This window comes from Varanus komodoensis, unplaced genomic scaffold (genome assembly GCF_004798865.1).
Source record: "Varanus komodoensis strain SLA01 unplaced genomic scaffold, ASM479886v1 scaffold8, whole genome shotgun sequence".
In the NCBI taxonomy this organism is placed as follows: Eukaryota; Metazoa; Chordata; class Lepidosauria; order Squamata; family Varanidae; genus Varanus; species Varanus komodoensis.
Window position 1 is genome coordinate 4,758,571 of NW_025336481.1, and position 17,946 is coordinate 4,776,516.

Consider the following 17,946-nt stretch of genomic DNA (forward strand, 5'->3'; position numbering starts at 1 on the left):
ATAGCTTCCTCCCTCCTCTAGATTAGTAGCCATCACCACTTCCTGTGGCAGTAAATTCCATAGTTTAACTACACGCCATGTGAAGAAGCCCTTCCTTTGATCTGTCCTGAACCTCCCCCCCCAGTCAGCTTCATGGGATGACCCCGGGTTCAAGTGTTATGGGAGAAGGAGAAAATTGTCCTCCTCTCTGCGTTCTGCACACTGTCCGTTATGGTAAGCACAGTGTGCCCAGTGTTCTTGGGGGGCTGCACCCAACTCTGAAGACGGTTGCCAGTTGTGCAACCAGGTGTCCACAAGCTTTTGTGGACCTCCTCTCAGCTCAGCTCAGCTCAGCGTGGAAGACTGGACCAAGCACAAGAGGAAGCCTGGGAATGCTTGGAGGGACAGATTCCAAAAGGGTTCAACCCAACGCTACCTCTATATCACTTCTTTTGACGTCTGAACCCAGCATTGCTGTTGTTTTGTTTTCACGTGATGTCAAGACATCTCTGACTTACGGCATCCCTGAATGAGAGCCCCGCAAAATGTCCCGTCCTTCATAGTCCTGCTCAGCTCTTGTAAACTCAAGGCTGTGGGTTCCTTGATGGAACGGAGATGGAATCTCATAATTGGTCTTCTGCTGTCTTCAACTTTCCGTAGCATCATTTATTTATTTTTCAATTTATATCCATTGTCTTCTCCAGGGAATTTGGCCTTCTCCGTGTCCTCCACTGAAACTCTTTTGTTCTCTCTTCTGCTCTGCCGTTATCTTCCAGTTTACAAAGTTGTCCACTAGCAAAGAAGAGGAAACTTCAGCATGTGGAGGCAGAACATCTGGCATCCAAGAGGAAATCCCACCCCCTTAAGCTAGCCCTTGATGAAGGCTACAACGTCGACAGCGACGGTAGTGATGAGGGAGAGGTGAAAGAGGCGGAAGAGTCCGTGACGGATGACTCTGAAGGCACGCTGGAGGAGGAAGAGGCAGAGACAATAGACCAAGATGAAGTCTGCCGCAGCCCCCCGCCAGAAGAAGGTGCTTTATTTCATTATGATCCGCAGAGATGTATGTTATGGCTTAGAACCGAGGCAAGGGGTGTTAATAATCTAGGGCTATAACTCCTCCAAAAATATATGGAGAAATTCTCCAATCACATCATTAGGTAAAGGATCTGAAGAACGGTTTAGGATTAAAGAACAAAATAATCAGTTAGAAAGAGAGACCTGATCAACTGCCCAGAGAGCCTCAGCGATTGAGAGGTACAAAAATGAAATTAAATAAATAAATAAATGAAATGCCAAGCCAAAGAACAGGTTCAGTATGGGTTGTCATCGAATTATGGGTTATTGTTGAATAATGGGCTGTTGTTATGTGTGAACCCTGCACTTTGGTTTAACTGTGAACATCCCAGAATCCACAAGCCAATGACAAACCATGGGTTCTCTTGTTCATGATTAACAACCCATAGTTAAACCATAGTGCAGAGTTTACACGTAACAACAATCCACAATTCAACAATTTATCTATATAGTGAAGCCAGAACATTCAGGCAAAAGCCATCACAATGCAAATGAATTCTGGATTCTTCAAAAACTACTTGGTGTGCTTCCAGATGAAGGACTCCCAAATGCTGCCCATCAAAAGACATTGTAGCTCTATCCCATCTTTCCCTCCTTAACCAATTGTTTTGTGGAAAGGAAAACAGATGAAATATGCAGTAGGAAAACACGCAAGGGTTACGAGTGGATGATGATACGAAACTTCAGCCGCATTTCCTACATGTTCTCATCTTCCAATATCCCTTTAGTTCCACTCTGTTTGAATTTAATTTTGATTACTATCAATGCTTGGTTCAAAATAAGACTGCTAACTCAGAGTGGTGAACTCAGTCATATCACATCTGTGCTCCATCAGCTACACCAGCCAGATGAATTATAAGTGCCAATTTTAACCATTAAAGCTCTCAGTGGCTTGGGACCAGGAAAACAGAAAGATTGTCTTCTGCTCAGTTCCTGAGAGCCTCTCCAGGCACCTTATCATGGTGTGTCCACCCAAGTGGAGCCGGTGGGCAGCTATGGGGAAGGGGTTGCTTGTGATGGTCACTTCATTGCAGACTGCTCTGTCCAGACACCTTCTTTAATATCATTTTGGAACCAAGTGAATCTTTTTTTAAAAACCTGTGACTCAACAAGGATGTGATTTCAATGCTTTTAATGACCATTCTGCATTAATGCAGAAATGTTTTTAATGACCGTTCTGCATTAATGCGGAAATGTTTTTAATGACATTTCTGCATTCACTGTTTTTATCCTGCTTTCTGTCTAGAAAAAGTATTTTATGCTGCAAGTTGATTTTATGGCATTGTATATAGAGATTATATTTTGTTTTATGTGTGCCACCCATGGCACTGCATGGTTTTATATCAGGGTGGGCAACTTATTTGCCCTCCCAAATATTTTGGCTCACAATTTCTATTATTCTCATTTTTGGCTATTCTGGCTAGAGCTGATGGGGATTGTAAACTACAAGCTGGCCACCTCTGTTTTAGAAAACATAGTAAACAACAAAATATATAAGATGCTTGTAACACGTTTGTTCCCATTTCACACTGTCCCTGGGACAGGCAGGCCTTTTGCTTGCCCATAGCTAAATTACCAATACATTGTGGCTTCAGGGTAGAACCAATCCATTGGCACCGCTTCTCTTGCCATCAGTGGCAATTCTTCAATGACAATGAGTACCAATTCACCCCAAAGCCATGGGCTCCAAGAAGAGAGTGATCTTGGCCACACCAAAGACAAGTACTTGGCCTGAGGATCCCAGTCGTATTACTCTCTTCGTGTAAATGTAGAGAATGATGTATCTGTCCATACCTTCATTGGCATCAACCTTTGGTGTGACGTTTTCTCTGCATAAATACTGCTCCAGAGAGGCACAAGACCAAGCACACACGTGTCTGTCTAGTTGATGACTTCAGATGCCATCCTGGGGAAAATAAATGTCAAATGTTGACATTCATCTCATCGGAGAGAGCAATTTTAGGAGAGAAAACTGCCTGTTTACCTTCCATTACTGAATGCTATAAATGTGGCCGCAACTGGAAATGCAACAGCAAGACATAGATTTTGATGAAACCTTTAGCTTGGGCTATTCACAAGTTTCTCTGGTTCCCCTCCCCTTTTTCTTTCCCATTTACAGGGCAGATCCCCAGAAACCCCCATACTGGGCAAAGTCTGGGCACTTTTACCCCGGGCTGCCTCAAGGCCAGCTCCAACAGCTGCCGAGAAATAATTGCCAACTCTCTTTTAAATCTAGGCCAAATAGCAGAAGGAGTTCTGGCAGTCACGGGGCAGCCATCTGAAAGCGAAGGACAAGTCTCCAGTGCTGGGGCGAGTGTTGGGCATTTGCCACATGGAGAAGCAGAGGAGGAAGAGGAGGAGGAGGAAGAGGAGGAAGAGGAGGAGGAGGCAGCTGAGGAGGAATGTGAAAAGGAGATCATCATCCAGACAGAAGATGCCGAGGAAGTCATTGAGGTCACCAGTGAACGCAGCAGTGACCTGTGCCTGGAACATCGAGATGACGAGGTGAGCTATGAGGAGTCTTGCAAGCTGCAAAAAGGCGAGGAGGAGGAGGAGGAGGAGGAAGAGGAGGACGAGGAGGAAGAGGAGGAGGAGGAAGATGATGATGATGAAGAGGAGGACGAGGAGGACGAGGAGGAGGAGGAGGAGACGGCAACCAAAGTGATCTGCGAAGAAACTCCTCACACATCTCAGGACTCCCCCAAAACCCACTGTGATGGGCCACTGGTCAGCCCCAAGCCTGAGTATTCCGTTATCGTGGAGGTGAGATCAGACGACGACAAGGACGACGACTCCCACTCCCAAAAATCCACTGTGACCGACGAGTCCGAGATGTACGACATGATGACTCGGGGGAACCTGGGGCTCTTGGAGCAGGCCATCGCGCTGAAAGCCGAACAGGTGAAGGTGGTGAGGGAGCCCGGCCAGCAGCTGGCGGAGGAGCACGCGAAGCACTTCCAGGTCGAGGAGAAGCAAAGCAAAGGCCTGGACTCCATCCGGAAGAGCTACTACAGCAAAGGTGGGGGCCTCTCCCGTCCGGGGGCGGAGGACCCAAGCTTGCTTGGGCCTGGGCATTCCCATCGCTTGAGTCCTCTACCTGTCCCCGGTCTGCTAGTCGCAGCAGAGGCTGAGACAAGGTTGTTGGGCATCTCTGCGATGATTCCTTTCCCTCCTGGCCCCAAGGAGTATGATACTATGCCTCTCCTGGCCCCATGTGCTGCACTGGGCAACCGGGGAGCAGAAAACGGCTCTTTCTCGCTCCCTCAGTGATAGGCAATTCCGAGAGGAAAGGAGGACACCCTCTTTCTGTTTCTCAGACGTTCCGTGGGCCCATTCATGCAGTGAAATGGCTTGGCAAGTTCAGGACAAATGAAAAGGAAAAGCTGTTTCATTCTGTGCTAATTAATCTGCCATATTCATGGCCACAAACTGGGGCAATAATCACTAGCACAGATGATTTTGTGAAAGGACTCGAATCGCTCGAAATGTCTGAGCAGCAGCAAGAGATAAGAGCTTCACACAAAGAATGAGGACACATGAGAACTCAGTTCCCATTTGTGTAACACAGAACGTGTTCTGTTCATACCCCTAAAGAGGAGCAAATTTTGCGGGTAGAATTCACATATCCCCAAGCTTGCAATAGTGTTTGCAAAATGTGTTCCTTAGAAAAGTGAGCATTTTTTTAATATATGCATTTTCCCACTTTTGCCAGTGTGGGAAAAATACACATTTGGATACACACTTTAAAAAACACATGTATCCAAATGCACAACGTCCCCATTAGAACGACAATAACAAAGCTCACAACTGGAAACAGGAATGAGGCTGCCCAAGCTCTGGGGTGGAGCTTGGAAAACTTGGATGAACTCAAGCTTCACGGCCTCTCCTCTTCTTAAAAGAGCTGGCTTCTCCCAGTCTTTGCCTCCATTGTGTTTTGCTAACCAGAAGTAGCTGGGCTGTCACTGTGGAAGACAAACTGTGCGTTAAGATGGTTATTTTGGAGTTATACATCAAGGCAATTTTAGAGGTTGTCTGTGTGTTGCTTTTATGCTCACAGGACTGCAGTTCTATAGCACAACTTCCTCCTTGCCTACCTGGAGCTGATTCACACCATCAAGGTGTAGTAAATACTATGTCTGTTAGCGCCACAGCCTAATCTTAGTTTTAGGAATAGTTCAGGCAGCAATGTTTAAAGAACTAAGCACCATTCCCAACGGACTATTGGTCTGCTCGTTCCATTTTCCTCTAGTGAAAATGTACACATCTTCTTCACTAGCTATTTCCACAGGCCCTTCATAGACCTGCCACTGAAAGTGAAATGTAAGCCAAACTTGAAGGTTCTTCTCTGAAGAATTTCCAGGGGAGCAAGAGGAATTCTAATAAGACTAATTTCTCAGGAGTGTTTAGCACAGCTTGTAATCTCCTCCCTGAGTCATCTTCTCCACCCATTCCTTAGATCCTTCAAGACCTGAGAAGCGTGAGATCAAATGCCCAACGCCTGGTTGTGATGGAACGGGTCACGTCACAGGGCTGTATCCTCACCATCGCAGTTTGTCTGGCTGCCCACACAAGGACAGAATCCCTCCCGAAAGTAAGTTTGCCTCTGAGCCATTCACACAACAGAGTTTGCTTCATGATCAGCAGCTGCTCCTGCATTTCAACCAAGGAGGAAGGACTTTTTCATCAAAGGGAAGGCCTCGCTAGTGGTGTCCGCCAGCTGTCCAGTCCCCCACCCCCCAGTGAGGCTCATTTGATGCCTTCTTTGTGGTCTTTTGAACAGCAGCTGTTGGTCCTTTTATTTTTAGTCCTGCCACTTTTTAGCAATGGTGATTCTCTTCCTGTTGATTTTAGGTTGGTTATATTCTGTTGCTTTGCTTTATAGGGTATTTATTATATACTTTATGTTTAGATTCTATTATTTGGGTCTGTCAAGGCTGTTAATGGTTACTAGTCCTACTGGCTATTTGCAGCCAGCAGTAAAGAAGCAATATGGTGGCACCCATATATGCCAATATATATGATTCTGTGGGGCACAGAGCACCATCATAGAAGAGTAGAGCTGGAAGGGGCCAGAGGGCCATCCAGCCCCCTGCTCAGTGCAAGACTCCAAGTTCAACCATTGCTGGCAGATGGCTGTCCATGCAGCTTGAAGGCCTCCAGGGTGGGAGAGCCCCCACCTCCCAGGTCATGGGGTTCCACCATCTTACAGGTCTAACAGTCAGGATTCTTTTCCTGATATCTAGCCAGGATCCGGCTTCCTGTAGCTCAAGCATGTTACTCCACGTCCTGCACTCTGGGATGATGGAGAAGAGATCCTGGCCTTCTCTTTGTGACAACCTTTGAAGTACTTGCAGAAGGCTCTCCTGTCTCCCCTCAGTCTTGGCCTGTTTGTGGATTTCCCATGGGCAGCTGGTTGACCTCTCTGTGAACAGAACACTGAGTGAGCAAGACCCATGGCCTGGCCCAGTGTGGAAATCTGTTCTTATTTTGTGACCAGTCCAGAGGTTTTTGACCGTTAGACCTTACGGAAACGTAATTTAAACTGGATGCATTAGTAGATAAGGCAACTCTAGTGCCCCTGGAGGTGAGGTGAGGTGTTCCAGGTGCAGCGTGACAAAGGTGACAGCAGAGAAGGCAACGCAACAGTCAAGTAGCAGCTGAACAGATCAGAGGGAGCGCATCGCTTAGTAGCAGATGATGTGAGAGAGCCTGATTCCATCTGTGGCATGTCCAACCCAAAGGATCTCTGGCAGCCAAGCTAAAACAGAGATCGCCATGTTGGGAAGCCAGTGCCAGTCCAGGGAAAGTGGGCAGCCCTCTCCTCTGCTCCCAGAAAGAGCAGATTAATCCGACATGAGAAACAGGTGAGGAGACATCCAGGAGGCAACGTGGGAAGTATGGAGACCCCAAACTACACACATCTCCCTTTTCTTTTAAGTGACGCGCCAAAAATGTCTCAGGTGTAAGCCTGAAACTGCGCAGCGTGAACAGGAAGGAAGGTGCGGTTGGCTGCAGCTGCTTGCTGGATATCTCCTCGAGGCGAGCCCAGCTTCGCCTCTGCTGAAAGCTGTGTGCAGATTCTTCTCATGGGCCATTTGCCGTCGCCCTGTAAGGCTCCAGGACATGTGCGGATGTCGAGGCAGCCTGTGCAGTGCAAGGGCAAGCGGAGAGTCCAGCATCGCTCTCCCTGCGGCCGTGACTCTCAGTCCCACACGGACACACCCCTGCCCCTCGCACAGGGATTGTGATGATGACTTTTCCGGCAGGGTTGCCTTAAGGATGGCGGACAGGATGGAAATCGTGGGGTGACTTCCTTTATCTCACTTGGCTCACCAACCAAGCATTTCCCACTCCCTAATCCCTGCAATGTGCTCTGCATTCATGCCCGGCTGGTGGACTTCCAGAGGCGCCCGGTTTACCACTGTGGGAACGGAATGCTGGCCTAGACAGACCTGGTCCTGCAAGACAGTGCTTATGGTCTCGTGTCTAATTCTCAAATTGTGAATATTCCTATCTCTACCAACAAAACAGCTTGGGTGTTTAGTTTCCATCTCATGGAGGAAATGTTGTTTTGTAACAACAGTCCTTTGCTTCTTTAATGTGCTGAAGACAATGGGCTAATCCTGTGCATGCTTACCGGCAGAAAAACCCCACTGAATCTGGCTTAATACCCTTGCATGTCTGCCAAGAAAACTGAGCAAAAATCTCTCTTCTCTATATAAATGCAACTTTGCAAGAAAAACATATGAGCTGCATAACCGAAGCTTTTGGGTGATACTGGTAGGGTGCCTGGAACTCTAGCTGTAACTCAAATCTGTTACAAATTTAACTGTCATACCATCCAGGTCAGGAATAGAGGAACTTCAAACCAATGATCTATAGAAAGGGACAATTCCTGATGCTAAACCATAATCTAAATTCTTCAGTTTGGATCTCTACAAGCATTCTGGATTGCATAGCAAACCTCAGCACATACAGATTTGCCTTGAGGAGGGGGTACAGCTAGTGTGCTCCCCATCCTTGTATGTCTGCTCCATTGCAGTACAGGATGACTGAATCAAAGACGCATGTCCATAATTTCTGCAGCGCCGTGCCCAGCACTTTACGCTAGACTCTGGTGCACAAGCAACTGTAACATATTGGATAAGAGACTGGGCTGTTAGCTAAGATGCCTCTTGCTTTTTATTTCGGCTCAGAACTCACTGGCTGGCTCTGTTTCTTTGTCTCTCTCTCACACATATGCATGGAGAGAGAGAGAGAGAGAGAGAGAGAGAGAGAGAGAGAGAGGGAGGGAGAGAGAGGGAGAGAGAGAGAGAGATATTCCTTTGTAATGTGGGGATCATTTTTAGGGCTTATGTTAGAGTGCTGGAAATGGGGGAGTTAAGTGTGTGCTTAACTCTCTTCCTTTGGAATTAGTGGAACTTCAGAATGACGTATGGCCCTTGATTTCATAGGCAATTCTCCTGACATAGCCCTGGTCTAAGGACACTGCTGTTTCTAAGCAGCTGGGGCTGGTCAGTCCCTGGTGGGGAGACCACCTGAGTGCAACATGTAAGTTGCCTTGACTTCCATGATGGAAGAGAGGTGGGATATGATTTATGTATGCGTGCATCCCCCACTCTGTAGCCGAAAAGTCTCCTGGAGCAGCTTACAAAAATTGGTCATGCTCTTATAATGTGCTGGAGAAGCACTTGGCATTGAACTAATCAGAGGTGGGCCTCTGCCTTCCCATCACTCGTTTTGCGCTTCCTCTCCTGCTTCCCTGCATCTACTTGAGGCTGTTAGCCCCTTGGGGTCAGCATCTGTCACGCCTGCAAAGCACCATGTACATAGAGGGTGCTATATGAACAATTAATATACAAGCAGAAATGCAGCCAATAATTCTCATTCTTATGACAATACCAGCATGGTCCTTTGCCATTTTTAAAGCACTCGTTGTTATGTGCCATCAAGTCATCTCTGATTTATGGCACTCCTGTGAGTGGAAGCCCTCCAAAAAGTCCCATCCAGGACAGCCCTGCTTAGCTGTTATAAATTCAAGGCCATGTCTTCCTTTATGGAGTCCATCCAATCCTTGTTTGGACTTCCAAATTATTTAGAAATATTCATTTAGTCTTGCCTGGAAGGAATCAGCCTATACTGATTTCCATGAAATGTTTTTGAACAATAGATGTTTTAACTTATCCCAATGTACTTTGCAAGCAATTGGAGGAGCGTGCGGGGGCGGGGGGGGGGGGAGACAGAGCAAATGTGGAAAATTCAACGGAATTTAAGTGGTCACTTTCATAATGTTTTCCCAAGCATTAATAAGAAAGTAGAAAGTGGCACTAAGACATTTCATATACTAATTTCTCCCCAAAGGATAAATATTTAGTCCTTTGCCTTTAAACTAATTTCTTTTGAAACTGCATCACAAGAAACTCTGCTTGTGCTTATGATAATAAAGAAAGAAGCCCCCCATCTTAGCGGTTCATTTCAAAGGTGGCAGAGCTGGAGGTGGGGGATGAGAGAACAAGACATCAGCTATTCTCTGTCATCTGTGATATGTGTTTTTAAAAACATAATAATAATGCAAGCCGTATGCTTTCCAAGGAACTGTAAAACAAATTATTTTCTTTGCTTTTAAGGTCATCCCTGCAGGAGGCAGTAAGATTAGAATCGTTTTTTTTAAAAAATCAGAGACTATGGATGAAAGCAAATACCATTCCAATCACTTAAAAGTACCTGAAAGAGACAGGCAGGGGAACTGTAATGAAGCACTACTACGAAAAATACGTTTTTAAAGTATCTTTTTAAAAACTAAACATTTGTATTCATTCGTCCTACAAAGGGATTAGATCAACTTACACAAGGTTTTTCGGAGGCCCCCTGTCTAGATAATGCTGCCAGAGGCAACTGCTGAGCTTCAAGTCCTTCCAAACCATTTCCCCAGCTCTGTTAGAGATATCAGGGAATGCTGAGACCAACCCTAAAACCAGACAGAGCTTCCCGGCTCACAGCTCACGTGCTTAACCGCTATGCTGCACCTGCTTGGGATGTTTCTGCCAAGTGGTCTGGACGTTTATGCCAGACGAAGCTGGAGGAGATTGCAGGGCTCCGAGATCTTTCGTGCTAATTTGAGACTTCCATATCCCAGCAGGTTGCCAGGAAACCCATTGCACTGAGACCTGGTTTGCTCTCTTTTTGTTCTCCTTAATCATGTTGTTGCCTCTTCACCATTTCTCTCCTTTCTGTCTTCACTGTAAAGTCTTGGCCATGCACGAGAATGTATTAAAATGCCCGACACCTGGGTGTACCGGACAGGGACACGTGAACAGCAATCGCAACACACACCGCAGGTATGTGCTCCCCTGCGTTCTCGTCATGTCATGGCAAAGGTGTGGGTTTTCCTCGGCTAATTTTAAAGCTGCTCAGGATATCACAGTTGCCAGCAGTAGAACTGCAGTCCTAGTAACCATATTGCACTAAGAAACTGGGCCGGATGGGTGGTACGTTTATCACAGATGCCTGGCTGATCTGGGGGATGTTAGACCTGGGACAGAGAAAGGGGGAAAGGGGGAAAAATATATTTGAGGCTCAAAAGAGGCCATGGCACAGACCAGATATATAACATGAAACTCTGGTTTGCAGCTCCGGGAAAGACCTCAGGTGCATGCAGGTGCTGCTTGCATGCAGCATTTTTCCTCTCTAATGACCATGAAAAGGGATGGGGAAGTTTGTTTCCATTTCCGAACAAGCCACAGGTCCAGTCAGAGTTGCCCACCTATAAAGAGGTAGCCGCAGAGGGGTGGATTCTGCCACTCCCCTCGCCCAGCCCAGCCCAGAGATGCCCCCACCCACTTTAGTCAGTTCTGTAGCCAGCTCAGCCAGGGGTGGTGGGAAGGGGCCAGCGGGGCTCCAAAGCTCTCGTGAGATGTCAGCAGGTGGCCAACAGTTCCTGCTCTCTCACCACGGGGCAAGATCATGCGACCCCTGGGCCACGAGTGCAGAGCTCCGTGGCACCGCTGCAGTCTCAAGCAGGGAAAGGGGGTTTGTGTGGCAACTCCAGCGGGGAGGGAACAGTTTCACCACCCTGGCAAGGCTGCCGATGGTGGCGGAGTGTGTCCTTTTGCTGTGGGGACAAGAGCGCTCACACTGGAGCTGTTCCTGCTGAAACCCGAACTTGGGGAACTGTGGATGGTCTGGATTATCGGTAGGGAGAACAGGAAGATCCAAGCATGGCTGCAGCACCTGACTTGTTCGGATGCCCTCATTTAAGCAAACCACAGTGCTCTGAGTTCAGACATCAGGAGGAGCTTGGGTTAATGTGAGGTTGGAAGGGATGCTTCCAGTCTCCTCCTCTGGGACGGGAAAGGGATGGGAGGGGAGAAGGCAGAAGGGTTGTTCACACTGGCGGCACAAGAAAATAGTCTTGGGAAGGGTATCAAAGGGAATTTTAGGAGATAGGTGAGCATCTGAAAAGTGCTTGTGGATTTAGCAAGGGGATGAGGTGAATTAGCTGTCTTGGGCAAGATGTTTGATTTCACACACACACACACACACACAAGCTTTCTTCTGGTGCCTCCTACGAATTCCTGTAGCATGAAACTATGGTTAATGAAAGCAATTAATATAAGTGGGTTTGAAAGGTGGGGATCACTACTTGTCCTGTGTAAATGGATTACATTCCACCTTTGGTAATCAGTAGGTATGGACTCACCTGACCTCTCTCTCTCACACACACACACACACACACATCCACACAGAGAAACCAGCCTGGTGCGCGTGTCAGACCTTTGCCTGCCTGTTCCTACTGCACTTGACCGCAAGTGGTCCAAGCGCTGATGACTCACTTTATTTTTATTTTCCCATCTCTTTTTTGTTACAAATGCTATCGCACGCTGCTCTTGCTGCGCACATTGAAAACAGAGCTACAGTGAATGCAGGTCGTAATCATTCCCAGGCAGTTTGTGGATTCTTCCGCATGAGACTCTTCCTCCCCTACAACTACTGCCTGTTTCATTATTCTAAAAAAAACAAGCTTTGAGTACTACCAGAGGAGTTGCCTTCCTGCTTTGCCACTACATAACCTCTAGGTGGCACTGCACCGTAGCAGAGTAGCACAGCCACACGAGAGGACATTACCCTGTCTTCCAACCTCAGGAATATTACCCAATTTTCCTGCTCTAAAAACGTGCAGAATGTGCCGTTTACAAACAGAAGCAAAACAAGAGGGTCAACACATCCTCCAAAGAGCCTGTAAACAGCCCTGCGAGCATGCACCAAGCGTATCATGCAGAAAAGCTCTGCAGGAGGGGAAAACATGGAAGCCGTGATAGGGACACTGCCCAAAGAGAGCATATGCTTTTAGATGCTGTGTTCCTAAGAGTGATTAATGGCATGTCAGCCTGTCCTGTTGTCACTCTCAGGAAGCATTTCGGCCCCATTTTCAGCACCTGTGGTCTACCGCTCCCCGAGGCAGAAAAGCCAAACTGTACAAAACAAAAAGGACACAGTGCAAGCCACTTCCACGAACTTTTAACCCATTTAAAACACTGAAAAGACGCCCAGATGGTGAAGGGATCTTCCTTTAAAAATGCAGTGTTGCAACAAGAAGGGACTGGCTTGCTAGCAGACACAGACAAGAGGAAAGCAAGCATGTTCAGGACACTGCTCTCCTTCTCTAGCCACCAGGTTTGCACAGGTCAAAATTATGCAAAGCCTGGAAGTAACAGTGGACCAAAAGAAATCTGGGTACCTTCCGGGAATGAAAACTCCCTCAGATCATTTTTGGCTCTTAAAGACTGTGTCATCCGTCTCCAGCCTTAGCCTCTGGGGACTTGTGGCATGAGCCATGCATTTCGTGCTGCTGTTATGTGCCGTCAACTTGCGGCCACTCCAGCCATGTATTAACCTCCGCAATACAGCCTCCTGCAGGGATCCTTCCCAACCGGATGCATCCCAGAATGAGTGCTCTGCCTCCCTTTTGAAACCATGCTGTCAAGAGCCTGGACTGCATGCACTGGTCCCAGAAGTTGCCTTGTAGTTCCTGCGGAATAGCCGGTTAGGGCACGAGCCACCCATTTCTCTGTAACGGAGCAAAGGGTCCTGAGCAATTCCATCCATCCGAGTTGGAATCTGGCAGATCCACTTGCTATTAGTTTTCGCACTCGGTTTCCTGTTACTGTGCCGCTCCTGCAGCCCAGGTCTCCTACTGATGCTAACTGAGACTCCATCTTGCCTCGCATCAGACACGGGGAAGGAAAGAAGCAAGCAGCAGGGCACAACAAGAAATGGATGACGATATAGAGTGTGTAACCTGGCCACCCCTCATGAGCTGGTCATTTTTTACAACATCCTGGAAACATGGATTACTAGATCCTGGAAACTAAGATTTTGTGGCCAGACTAGCTGAAATTGAGTCTTGGTCTATGGGTTTGATGTAGCTCCTACCTCTGCTTCAGTTGCTCAAAATGAGTGTGGTGGCTAAAACTCCGAGTCCCAGATTTTGCTTTCGCTGCTGCCACAAACTTATTAGGTAGCTTTGGCGAGCTGAGGCCACTGCAAGGCATCTTGCTGCAGAAAGCAAAGGGCGGGATGACTGCCCCCTGCTCCCTGCAGCATTCTGTGTGCTGGACTGCTGGAGAGCTGTTCCTGAGGGCGGCCAGCTAGTTGACGGAGCACGAGGAGACCTAGCACAGAGACCTGTTCTCCAGAACCTTCCCACTGCTCCAGACCCCACAGCTTCTGCCACCAGAGGAGTGCCCCACTCTGCCCAATGCAAGGACCAGACCAAAAGGAAGCCATGTCTTGCCTCTGAAATGCAATAGTAATCATAGAATCGTAGAGTTGGAAGGGGCCATGAAGGCCATCGGGTCCAGCCCCTGCTCGTGCAGGACACCAAGTCACACCATCCCACTCGGAGGGCTGCCCAGTTTCTTTCTGAATGACTCTAGTGTGGGAGAGCCCACCACCTCTCTAGGCAGGTGACTCATTATATAGACTTGTAAAAATTGCAGCAAGCTAATGTCTAGGAAATACTTTAAATGCTCCGCACTGTTGGATTAATCTCTCTCTCCCTCTCTCTCTCTCTCTCTCTCTCTCTCTCTCTCTCTCTCTCTCTCTCTCTCTCTCGCTGTCTTTCCATTTTGCTGTTCCTTCTCTCCTCCTTGCAACAGCTTATCTGGCTGCCCTATTGCAGCTGCTGAAAAACTAGCCAAATCTCACGAGAAGCAGCAGCCCCCGACTGGTGACCCTTCAAAGAGTAACTCAAATTCTGATCGGATACTCAGGTAATCGAGCCTGACCAAAATTATTATTATTATTATTATTATTATTATTATTATTATTATTATTATTATTTCAAAGTATTGGGGTTCCCTTCCCATATACTATAATCATGTGGCATTTCTGAAAGAAGAGCTTCTTGCCACTTGGGCAAATACTGGCACATCCTGGTTTTGCGGATGCTTTTCTTACCATCAAATGCAAAAAGAAAAAAGAAAAAAGCCGACCATCAGCCCAGTAACACTTTAATTGATGTTTCTAGTAAGGCCACGCGGGACAATGAATTAATGGTAAGACAACAGGCCAAAGTGTTTTAAACTATGCGAGCAAGAAGCATCCATACCGATCACATTGCGATGCAAACTGCCAGAGAATCACAGCCATTATAATGACATAACAAGGAGGTGGCGGAAAGTCACAAGCCGGTTGTCCACCTTCTGTTCAGTGAACGCATCCAACAATGCCCTTTTGTTTCCCAGACTGTGTGACTTTCAGGAGTGGAACGTGGCCCAAATTAATGACCAGCCACTTGAACAGGCTTGCTCTTCGTCACCCCCTCCTCAGCCTTTGAGTTTTCCAGACCATAGAGCTGCCTTCCATTCCAGAGTGGAAGCTGCATGCCCACTGCTTTCCCCTGTGATTAATCTGGAACAACGCTCATTCCGTGGTTCTGTAGGCAGACTTATTGGTGGCAGTTAGTATCCACACACTAGTAAGGACCGGGTGGGTAAGGAGAAGGTATTAGGAGTAAAGGCACCTGGTTCTCGATCTGAAACCCAAGCCGATGAGATCCATTCTGCAATTAGTGGCAGGAAGTGAGGCAATTACATACTCTCCAAAATCCTGTGGCTGAAATTAGGGATTCTCTTAAATGGTAACCCTCCAATACACTGTGTTAGCCATTCTTCTCAGTCTGCTGTATTTTATAGTCATTGACCTGGTTGACACGTAATGCTCAATTCCTGGCTTGTTTAACCCAGGATTTGGCCAGGGTGTGGGGGAGTGAGCAAGCCTGTTGGAAATTAACCCAGTTAATGCCACAGTCATGGGTTGTTTCATCATGACCAAATCAAACAACCCTGTTGTTTAGGGGTTAAACAAGCCAGGGCTAACCCAACAATTGCCCACAGTTTGTTGGAATTGATCTTATCTATTGATCAAAACCAGAGACAACAAGCACAAAATTTGCATTGCCCTCACAATTAGGTTAAGCAGCTGGGCCACTGACTTTGTAACTGCCTGTCCTCCAATAGCTTCTGAATCCCAAGCAACCTGACATATTAAAGAATCATACTTAGGTCTGCTATTTCTTTTCACTTTTCTAAAAATCAGACACAGGATGGGGAATAAATTGGATCAGAACTCTGGCACTGGAACAGGGAGAATCACTGGTATTTTGACACCCAGAATTATTCTTTAAGAAACATATTTCAAAACGGCCTGGAAGGAAATGTTCAGAAAATGTGTTAATATGGATAACTGTATTGCGCATTCTAAAGAGTCTGTTTACTGTCTGACCATGTGAAATATGCCACCTGGATAACAGTCAGCTTAGCAGTGCATGAATAGAAACTGAGACAGGAACTTCTTACAGCTCGAATAATAAGGAGAAATGATATTCATTTACATTAATACTTGACTTCTCTTCCTGTTTCTGGGTGGTTGGAAATATTGGTTAAAGAAAACATATGACTGTTTCCAAATAGGACTAGGAAATTCAAAATGGTGTTTTCCAAATTGTGAACCCTGTTTAAAATGTTTACATAGCTTATAGAAGAATAATGCGTGCAAGACACACGACACCCTATTGCTAACCCCGTAATAAGAATAGCTAGAATTTCTATAGCACTTTGAAGTGCTTGAAGAGCTTTGCACAAGGTCGTAAGGGAAATCATACGTTACCATATTTTTCGCTCTATAAGATGCACCTGACCATAAGACGCACCTAGAGGAGGGATCCATGGAAAGCTTCCTGATAATCACAGGCACATTCCCCATCGCTTCCCCATGGGCTTCATTAAAAGACGGGATGCCATTTGAAAACACACACCCACCTGTGATTAACAGCTCTCACCTGCGCCGGAGGAGGGGGGGCAGGGCAGGGCGTGCCGAGCTCGTGCCGGCCAGGTGGTGCCACGTGGGGCCAGCAGCATGCCAGCGGTGGTCTTCCCAGGCGGTGGGGGTGAGCAGTCCATCTCTCCGTGCGGCCGGCGGGTTAAAGCCCGCAGCTCCTCCTCCTCCACGGCCGGTCTTCCTGGGCGGTGGGGGTGAGCGGTCTGTCTCTCCGTGTGGCCGGTGGGTTAAAACGCATGACTCCTCCTCCTCCGCATGCCTCCCCCTGAGCGGCAAAGCTCTCACCTGTGCCGGGGGGGGGGGCGGAGCAGGGCGCACCAAGCGCGTGCCGGCCAGGTGGGGCCACGTGGTGCAGGCGGCCGGCAGCGTCCCGGGTGTCAGGCACACACACATTCGGTCTATAAGACGCACAGACATTTCCACTTACTTTTGAGGGGGGGAAAAGTGCGTCTTATAGAGCGAAAAATATGGTATTTGCATTACTGCAGAGCCAGAGGGTTGTCTTGCCTAGGTCCCCCTGATCAGTTCAGGTGAGGTGGACCTAGATTTAAACCAATGGCTTCCTGATTCCTAACTCAGACGACAGTTAGGAACATACACATGGACCTCAGGGGAAGTCCCACTGAATTTGATAGCAGTGACTTCTCAAAATACATGTGAAGGATTGCAGTTAGTCCCTTAGCTAGTATTCTATATCTAGAAGAATATGTGAATATGTAATGTATAACAAATATCGTATTTCCCCCAAAAGATATTTATTTTCCATCTCTAAAATATTACCTTGTGCTTTCCCTACAAACTATAATAGTCCAGACTTTCTATGTTCAAAGTAGGGAATTCTATTCAAAAACTGTGGATTTGAACATTGACTTCAAAGTAATGTCGTATCCCATTTCTGCTGCAATCAAAAGCTTTGTTTGGTTTAATGAAATAATTCAAAATTAATAACATATTATTTTGTCTTTCAAAAGAGTCGCAAGCCTCCACAAAGAAATACGCTGCCAAAACACATCCCACAAAATTCCCCCCGCAATGCAAATGTTCTGCAAAAATGCCGATCTTCTGTTTTCTCGTCCTTCTTCTCAGGCCAATGTGCTTTGTGAAGCAACTGGAGGTGCCTCAGTATGGGAGCTACAGGCCCAATATGGTTCCCACCACGCCAAGGGCCAACTTGGCCAAGGAGCTGGAGAAATACTCCAAGGTCACCTTCGATTATGCAAGTTTTGATGCTCAGGTTTTTGGCAAACGCATGCTTGCCCCAAAGATGCAGTCTAGCGAAACCTCACCTAAAGCCTTTAAATGTAAGTTGGGACTCGTCGTGTGAAGTAGTTTGGAATGCCCTGAAGGGTGTGTTGCTTCGTGTTGTTGTTGCTATTGTTGCATAAGTATTGCCCTACCAGATCAGACCACGGGTCCATTGGATCCAGCTTCCTGCTTCCAGCAGTGGTCCTCACCAGCCAGCTTCAAGGCTAGGCATGGTTAAGCACCTGCCAGAGGTCCATACGACTGCAGGCGCTCTCTTCGTCACACTGGCCATCTGGTTGCTCACCT

General features: G+C 47.2%; 1 protein-coding gene across 1 annotated transcript in view; it reads left to right on the forward strand.

Annotated features, from left to right (window-relative positions):
- Positions 1-17,946, forward strand: part of MYT1 (myelin transcription factor 1) — a 98,209-nt gene that overhangs the window by 32,511 nt on the left and 47,752 nt on the right. Inside the window, exons 6-11 of the mRNA XM_044455149.1 lie at positions 756-1,012; positions 3,293-4,075; positions 5,513-5,647; positions 10,304-10,394; positions 14,214-14,327; positions 17,482-17,696. Coding sequence (XP_044311084.1) covers positions 756-1,012; positions 3,293-4,075; positions 5,513-5,647; positions 10,304-10,394; positions 14,214-14,327; positions 17,482-17,696 — 1,595 coding nt within the window. The remainder of the gene's footprint in view (positions 1-755; positions 1,013-3,292; positions 4,076-5,512; positions 5,648-10,303; positions 10,395-14,213; positions 14,328-17,481; positions 17,697-17,946) is intronic.